Consider the following 9178-nt stretch of genomic DNA (forward strand, 5'->3'; position numbering starts at 1 on the left):
ACATTCTAGCAGTAAGAGAAAGTATAATTATAGCACAATAATCCAGTTCATTCTTTAATTATAATTAACTTGAGTTATTTTTTTTTAAAAAGGAACTCAGATTCATTTAAGAATATTTCTGGGACACCTAGGCAGCTCAGTGGTTGAGCGTCTGCCTTTGCCTCCGAGTATGATCCCAGAGTCCTAGATTGAGTCCCATATTGGGCTCCCTGCATGGAACCTGCTTCTCCTCCCTCTGCCTATGTCTCTGCCCCTCTCTCTGTATCTCTTGTGAAAAAATAAATAAAATCTTTTTTTAAAAAATGAATATTTCTGTATTCATAGAAAATGGGCCCATGTAAAAGAATTCTGTTCATGGTGGATAATACACTTATCTACTAAAAGATATAACATTTCTCCTCCAGAGCTTCTTCATAGCATTTGTCATCTCAGAATTTCGCAAAGTGTAGATCAACGGGTTCAGCATTGGGGTTATGACTGTAAAAAACACACTCAGGGATTTGTCAATGGGGAAGGTCTTAGCAGGTCTTACATACATGAAAATACATGGAACAAAGAAGAAGACCACCACAGTGATGTGGGAGCCACACGTCTGGAGGGCTTTCCGCTTCCCCTCTGGACTAAGGTTCTTTAGAGAGTGCAAGATGACACCATAAGAGATGAGTAAGAACGCAAACACAATAGTGCAGATCATCCCTCCATTGGCTACAACTAATAGCCCAATGACATATGTGTCAGTACAGACCAGTTCCAGTAAAGGGTACATTTCACAGATGAAATGATCAACAACATTGGGACCACAAAATGGGAGCCCATAAATGGTGCTAACTTGAATTACTGAATGCAGAAAACCTCCAACCCAGGATACCACCAGCAGCACAACACACACCCATTGCCTCATGATAACCAAATAATGCAAAGGCTTACAGATGGCCACATAGCGGTCATAGGCCATCACCAGCAGAAGAAAGACCTCTGATCCACCAAAAAGGTGCTCTGTAAATAGCTGTGTCATACAAGAATGGAAGGATATGGTATTTTCCCCAAAGAACAAGGTTGAAATCAATCTGGGGGAAATGCAAGAGGAATAAGTGACATCCATAAATGATAGGTTAGCAAGAAACAAGTACATAGGTGAGCCCAGGGTCTTACTGAGAGCTATAGTCAACACAATGAGCAAGTTGCCCACCACTGTCAAAATATAGAAGAGCAAGAACATAACACAAAGGACCTTCTGTTCCTTAGGATCCTGTGTGAGGCCCAAGAGGACAAAGTAAGTTACGTTGTTTCTTGGTTCCATCTAGTCTGGATAGGAGCTGACTTCTCATATTAGAAGCAGGTGATCTACAAAACAAGGGGGGAAACCTTTAAATGCATTGTTAGATCACGCTTTCATTGACCCAATTAAAAGAATGTGGAAGAGATACCCATTTGTGTCAAATGTTTCATAGACGTTATGATTTCCAATTTGAACAAGCCATGGTTTCCTGCACTCAGTGGTAGCATACAAAATAATCATCAATGAAATAGTGCCATTATAAAAATAGTCACACAATCTGAAGGCCACACGGTAGGAATTTATCAACCAAACAGCAATTAAAGAAAGTGTCCCAGAGGAAGCAATGCTTTAGCTGAATTTCAAAGGAAAAGAGAATGACCAGAAGAAAAAGGGGCAAGGGAATTCCATGAAAAAATGTGCACATTTTATAAAAGTGAAATACCTGAGACCCAGTTAGGGTAATTGACATATTCTAAGTGAGTGGATGAAACTGGGAATGGAAGGTTGCTGACCTAGATTGTCTGAAACCTCTTCCTTAGGATCTGTGGTTGGATATGCCCACTTTTCCTGACCAAGAAATCTGGAACCATTCCAATGTTGTGTCTCTCCCTTAATTTTTAAACTTTCAGTATGCAACATCTCCAACTCTGGACATTTCCAATTTGATTATCAGTTCAGTACTTATAAAACTAACTTTTTAATTTTTCTCCATAAACATGGGAGTTTCCCATCTCACTAATTGGTACCACTTTCCACATCATTGACCAGACAAGAAATATTACAGTATCCTTCACACCTCCCTTGCTCTCATATCATTTATCAATACCTTTAACAAATTATATTAACCCCCTTCAAAATATATCACAAACTGGATCATTTCCCTCCCCTCTCCATTTCTGACCCACTGCAGTAACCTTCTGCAGTGTCTCTTCCCTTTCATCTGGCCTCCATCAATTTGTTTTCCTAACACAGCCCAAATGATCCTTTTTAAAATCTGATTCTGATCTAATCACTGCACCGCTCATAATTACAGTGGATTCCAATCATTCACTTACAAATTAATGAATCACATTTTATATTACAGTAAGTGGAACTATAATCTCCTTTTCACATTTGAGCAAACTGAGGCTAGAACATCAAATAAATTTTCCCAAGGTCACCCATTTTTAAGTAATAAAACTAGAATTTGAATCCAAGCTTGCTTTATCTCAAAGTGATCTCACTTTTACATAATAAAGCTACTCATACAATTGCAAAGCCTGGTTTCCACTATTTACTGTTAGTCTTACCATAAGAAAGCGAGTCCATAATCTGAAGGAACACTTTTTACCCATTCACAGCGACCTCAAATTCCTCCACCATTCAGTTTAACAAGAGAGAGCAAAAAACTTCAGCAGTACTTGCGGGTGTATTTTATTTCATTCAACTATCTATTTTCTCCACGGAGTCTTCAGTTATTTGGAAGTTTGCTTTTATTTGCACCGTAGATTATTCCCTAGGAATTCCACTTTCCATACAGAAAAACAAAAATATGTCACGTTAGGATAATTTATCAAAAAGATGGTATACAATGGAATATTACTCAGCTATTAGAAATGACAAATACCCACCATTTGCTTCGACGTGGATGGAACTGGAGGGTATTATGCTGAGTGAAGTAAGTCGGAGAAGCACAAACATTATATGTTCTCATTCATTTGGGGAATATAAATAATAGTGAAAGGGAATATAAGGGAAGGGAGAAGAAATGTGTGGGAAATATCAGAAAGGGAGACAGAACATAAAGACTGCTAACTCTGGGAAACGAACTAGGGGTGGTAGAAGGGGAGGAGGGCGGGGGGTGGGAGTGAGTGGGTGACGGGCACTGGGGGTTATTCTGTATGTTAGTAAATTGAACACCAATAAAAAATAAATTAAAAAAAAAAAAAAAAGATGGGATCCCTGGGTGGCGCAGCGGTTTGGCGCCTGCCTTTGGCCCAGGGCGTGATCCTGGAGACCTGGGATCGAGTCCCACATCGGGCTCCCGGTGCATGGAGCCTGCTTCTCCCTCTGTCTCTCTCTCTCTCCCTGTCTGTGACTATCATAAATAAATAAATTAAAAAAAAAAAAAAGACAAGTAAGTCTTCACATAAAAAGAGAGCAACTGGCCATTTCCCAGGGAGGTTTTTCTCAAGAAACTTCTTTCCTACTAATTTCTAAATAGAAAAATACCATTTAACTGTTTAGTCATCTTCATTCTGTCCTGTTGGTTTGCTCAGATAAGCTGACTTGATATTTTAGGAGACATTCTTGTGTTTTTCTTCAGATAATGCTTAAAACCTACCTGAATCCTCCTTAAAAAATGTGTATTAGTTGCTAGGAGCATAGCATCTTCTCCCCAGTAGGAACAAAGATCATTGGACATTTTATCCCTTCTAACCGTATTCCTCATTCAGTGCTAGAATTGGAAAGTATCCAAGACTGATTTGTGTTTAATTAAATTCACTGGGACTTTCCACAAAAACTTTTAAAAACATCTCTTAAAAAGATACTAATAGGGCAAATCACATAATTAGCTTCAGAAAGATGTAACATAATAAAAAAAATAGCTTTAGAACTGTTGTGAGACTACTGCTGGTAAAGAATAAAATTTCAGCCCTGTCATGTTGTGTTAGATGAGATTAATTTATCATGTATTTCTCCATTTGTCATAGATAGTTTTTCTTTCCTTTCATTAAACACTCAATTTTTGCTGCCTTGAAGTGTGATTAGATGTTCTAGATATATATTCACAGATTAAGGCATAATAACTATTAATATTAATCTCTTTAATTTGGAGATCCTATTGTCTGCTACGAACTTTGCTATGAATGGGAACAGAGGAATTAATGAAATTGGGGGGGAAATTATGCAAAAGGTCCTTTCTGGGTGGACCTTATATTCTCATAATGGAGTCAGACAGTAAATAAGGGGAAAATTTAGTAAACTGATTATATCCTTCATCAAAGTTAATGATAGAGCAAATAGGGTTCTCAGGGAGATTTCTACTATGGAGAAGGTGATCAAGGAAGGCCTTTCTTCAAAGGTGATACTTAAGCTGAGATCCAAAGGATAGAAAGTGGCTACCATCAGAAACACTGGTACAGGTAATAAAAATTAATTAAGTAAAATAATCTCAGTTCACTGATGGCTAAACATTTCTCAGGGAGTTTTATTCCAGAGCTATTTTGAAAAGGAAGGGTGAGCTTAGGCACTCTCATCTTGTGCCTGATTGTAGTGGGAAAGCTTTCCACTTTTCCTTGCTGGGTGTCATGTTAGCTATGGATCTGTCATATGGCCTTTATCGTGTTGAGGTAAAGTCCTTCTGTATCCAATTTGTGTTTTTTTTTTTTTTGAAAGTTGTTTGCTTCTTCGCTTGTTTTCACAAAAAAATAAAAAATGCTGAATCTCTGTACTACCAATGACAACCCAGAGAGGATTAAGAAAACAATTCCTTTTACTACAGCACAACTAGAACAAAATACTTAAGAATAAACTTAAACAAGGAGGCAACATTTCTACAGTGAAAAATGACAGTGTGTCTGAAAGATATTCTAGAAGACATAAATAAATGGAAAGACTTTCTGCAACTGATATAGTTCTTGTTTTTGAGATGTCAGTGCTACCTAAAGTAATCTAAAGATTCAATGCAACTTCTAACAAAATCCAAAATACTTTTTGCAGAAATACCAAAATCCATCCTAAAATTCAGGTGGAAACCCAAGACACTCCAAGCAGTCAAGGTAACCTTGGGGGAAAAAAACAAACAAAAAGTTGGAGGACTTCCTGGTTCTAAAACTACAAAGCTATGGTAATCAAAACAGTGTGATATTGGCATAAAGGTGGACATAACAATAGAATCAAATACAGAGCCCAGAAAAAACCTTTGCTTATGTGCTCAAATGATCTTTGATCGGTGACAAGAGTATTGCTGGGAAAAGACGGGTGGTTTAAAAACGGTGCTTTGAAACTGGATATCCACATGTGAAGGAATGAAACTGAACACTTAACAACATACACCATACACAAAAACGGACTCAAAATAGATCAAAGATCTAAACTACCAACTAGAACTATGAAATTCGTGGAAGAAGACATGAACGAAAGCTTAATAACTTTGGATTTGGTAATGATTTCTTGAGTAGGACACCAAAAGCACGAGCACAAAAAGAAAACATGCATAAATTATACTTTGTCAAATTTAAGAACTTTGCACGTCACAGGACACTATTGGCAGAGAGAAAAGGCATCTTACAGATGAGAGAAAATATCTGCAATTGATATATTTGATGAAGTGTTAGTATCCAGAACATATAAAGAACTTCCACATCTCAAAAAAAAAAAGTCTTTGCCTCATTTCATTTTTTTAATAATAAGTTTATTTTTTTATTGGTGTTCAATTTGCCAACATACAGAATAACACCCAGTGCTCATCCCGTCAAGTGCCCCCCTCAGTGCCCGTCACCCATTCACCCCCACCCCCGCCCTCCTCCCCTTCCACCACCCCTAGTTCGGTTCCCAGAGTTAGGAGTCTTTATGTTCTGTCTCATTTCATGATAGCAGTGTCCTTGTTGCAGCAAGAGCCCCAAGTCAGGCTTCTTGCTCAGCAGGGAGCCTGCTTTTCCCTTTACCTCTGCCTTGCCCAAGCTTGTGCTATCTTGTGCTCTGTCTCTGTCAAATGAATAAAATCTTAAAAAAAAAACACCATTCTGATTAAAAATGAGCAAAGGACCTCACCAGACATTTCTCCAGAGAAGCTATGTGAATGCCCTATAAGCACATGAAAAGATATTCAATGTCACTAATCATTTAGGGAAATGTATTTTAAAACCATGATGCAACACCACTTCACATCCAACAAGACAGCTATGATCACAAAATGTAAAAATAGTAACACATGTAGAACAGTGGACAAATCAGAGCAACTGTGTTTTGCTGGTGGGAATGTAAAATGATACAGCTGCTATGGAAAATGTTATGGTACTTCCTAAGAAATTAAGTAAAACTTTATTTTATGATCCATATTCCAATTTGGGATATATACATAAAATAACAGAAATCACAGACTCAGACAGTTACTTCTATGCCCATATTCATGGCAGTATAATTCATGATAGCCAGAAGGTAAAAGCAGCCAACATGTGTACTGACAGATAAATGTATGAACAGAGTGAGGTATATACACACAACAGTTTTGTATTTACCCTAAAAAATGAAGGAAATTCTAACACATGCTAAAATATACATTAACCTACAATTCACTATGCTAAGTGAAAGAAGACAGTCACAAAAAAAAAAATATTGTATGATCCCACAGACATAGGTACTTAAAATAGACAAATTCATAGATAGAAAGAAAACAGAATGATGGCTGCCTAAAGCCCATAGAAAAGGAATGGGGAAGTAATGTCTGATGAGTGTGGAATTTCAGTTTGGAAGATGAAAAAGCACTTGACATGGATGGTGCTGGTGCTTGCATAACACATGTTAATTAACTTACTTAATGAATATGACAATGCAAAATGACTCAGTGCCACTGATTTATGCACTTACAAATGGATAAAATCATAATTTGGAGTAGCTAGGTTGGCAGCATAGTAGGAAGACCCTAAGCTTCCCTAGTCCATCGAACACAACTAAATAACCTTCAAATTATTCTGAGTACCCAAAAATTTATCTAAGGACTGACAGAACAAACTGCACAACTAGAGGAACGCAATAAGCCACATGGAGGAAGGTAAGAAGTATGATGATGTGCTTTGTGGGGAAAGGGATCCCAGTTCCTGAAGGGGGAGAGCCCCATTTGCAGAGAATGGTGAGAGAGAGTGGAGAACACAAGGCTACACACAAGGAGCCATTGGTAGGGATAATAAGAGGGGCTGATTTTTGTAAGTGTTTGCAACCAGTGGGGCTCAAAGACTGGGTTCCCTGGTCTTGGCTAGGACAGAGAGATATGAGGTTGCTGCCTTACTTCTGGAAAAGAGACAGGCCGGTAATCCAGGCAGATAGCACAATCTAAGGATCGCTTAAGGGGCATGGGGAGACATCATTTTTACTTTTTGGAGCACATCTTTGAGAGGTAGCATTGCTTCTCTGGGGACAAAAGAGCCAGAAGGCACCATTTCCCTTCTCCACCCATCAGCATAGGAACAGAGACACCTGCTAGGGGTGGTTTACCTGGACACTGGCTCTTTAAGCTGCTTTGCTCTAAATCGCATGCCCCTGCACTCTAACAAAACTGTCCTTCTGGGTCAAACATGCAAGGGTTCCAACACAGTGAGACCCTACTCCAGAAGACCAGTGTGGGTTTCTGTACACATCATGAAGTTTAGAGTTTTAAATGTCAGCAGGCTTGTCTGGATTAGAGCCCAAGGTGCACTGCACTGCTCTAGACAGGCAAGTAACCAGATGCAGACAGTGTGTGAAATCAGAGACCTAAAAAATACTGGGACACTTGAGGGGAAATTATTTGCTCCTCTGAAACTGCTTTCCTGAGAGCAGCAAGCATGGACCCTACTCTCTGGGGACAAAGGATATTGCTAGTGCTATTTCCCTCCCTTACCCATCAGCATAAACCAGCTTCAAAAAACAGCACATTGCCAAACTGGCTGCCTAACCTACTTATACCAAGTCCCTCTTCACTGTACCCTGATGGTAATGCTTTTCTTGGGCAAGTGTACCCAAGGACTAGTGCAACAGGTCCCTTTCCCAGAGGACCACCAGAAATCCCTGCATTCACCACACATTCTACTGACCACAGAATTCTTCAAAGCTTCACTTCTAGTGGAAATAGCATCAGGTCTCCTTAATCAAGCAGACCAGAGCATACCTAGTTAAAACTCACTGCATTCTGACCAAAGACCAAACGATCTCCTCCGGATGCAAACAGAATCTTTGCAGACAATTGACCTGAGTGACAGAGCAGCCAAAACACAGTCAGAGTACATGAAGCACACACCAAAGACATTTTCTGAAGCATCAGACCCTGGACACTATATGACCTCTTCTACATAAAGCCATTACTCTAAGGGACAGGAAACACAATAGACTTCCCTAACACAGAGAAGAAGCAAAGTCCTAGTCAAGATGCCAAAAAAGAGGAATCCATCCCAAAAGAAAGAACAAGAAAAGGTCATGGCCAGGGATATAATCAAAACAGATAAAAGTAATAAGCCTGATGTGGACTTTAAAGCACAATCATAAGGATATTAGCAAGGCTTGGAGAAAAACAGAGAAGACATCAGAGAGACCCTTACTACAAAGATGAGTGAAGAAACTATCAGGATGAAATAAAAAATGCAATAACTGGATGTAATGACTACAAGAATGGAAGATGCAGAGAAATAAATAAATGCTATAGAAGACAATTATGAGCAATACTGAAATTGAAAAAAGAAAGAAAAAAATTCTGGATCATGAGAGTAGACAGGGAATTCAGTGACTCAATCATATGTAAAAAACAGTCATATCATATGAGTCCTGGAAGAAGAAGAGAGAAAAAGGAACAGAAGGTTTATTTTAGGAGATTATAGCTGAAAGTTCCCTAATCTAGGGAAGGAAATAGTCAACCAAATTCAGAAGACACAGAGAACTCTCATCTAAATCAACAAAAGCAAGTCAACACCAAGATATTGTAGTTAAATCTGCAAAATATTGAGATAAAGAATAATCCTAACAGCAGCAAGACAAAAGAAGTCTCTAACCTACAAGGGAAGACCAGTAAGGTTTTCAACATCTCTCTGGAGAAACATGGTGAGGCAGAGGAGAGCGGGCATGATATATTCAACATGCTGAATGGGGAAAATCTGCAGCCAAGAATACCCTATCCAGCAATGTTATCATTCAAAACAGAAGAAGAGGGATCCCTGGGTAGCTCAGCGG

General features: G+C 38.8%; 1 protein-coding gene across 1 annotated transcript; it reads right to left on the reverse strand.

Moving 5' to 3' along the window:
- Positions 1–370: 370 nt before the first annotated feature.
- Positions 371–1430, reverse strand: LOC112663605 (olfactory receptor 4A47-like). The gene has a single exon (XM_049096710.1). It carries the CDS (start codon positions 1298–1300, stop codon positions 371–373), a length of 930 nt encoding a protein of 309 aa, XP_048952667.1. The 5' UTR covers positions 1301–1430.
- Positions 1431–9178: the final 7748 nt, after the last annotated feature.

The sequence above is a fragment of the Canis lupus genome, chromosome 18 (assembly GCF_003254725.2).
Source record: "Canis lupus dingo isolate Sandy chromosome 18, ASM325472v2, whole genome shotgun sequence".
NCBI lineage: Eukaryota > Metazoa > Chordata > Mammalia > Carnivora > Canidae > Canis > Canis lupus.

Excerpts from the sequence above, each read along its gene's own strand:
- LOC112663605 (XM_049096710.1), bottom strand. The coding sequence starts at position 1,300 with ATGGAACCAAGAAACAACGTAACTTACTTTGTCCTCTTGGGCCTCACA.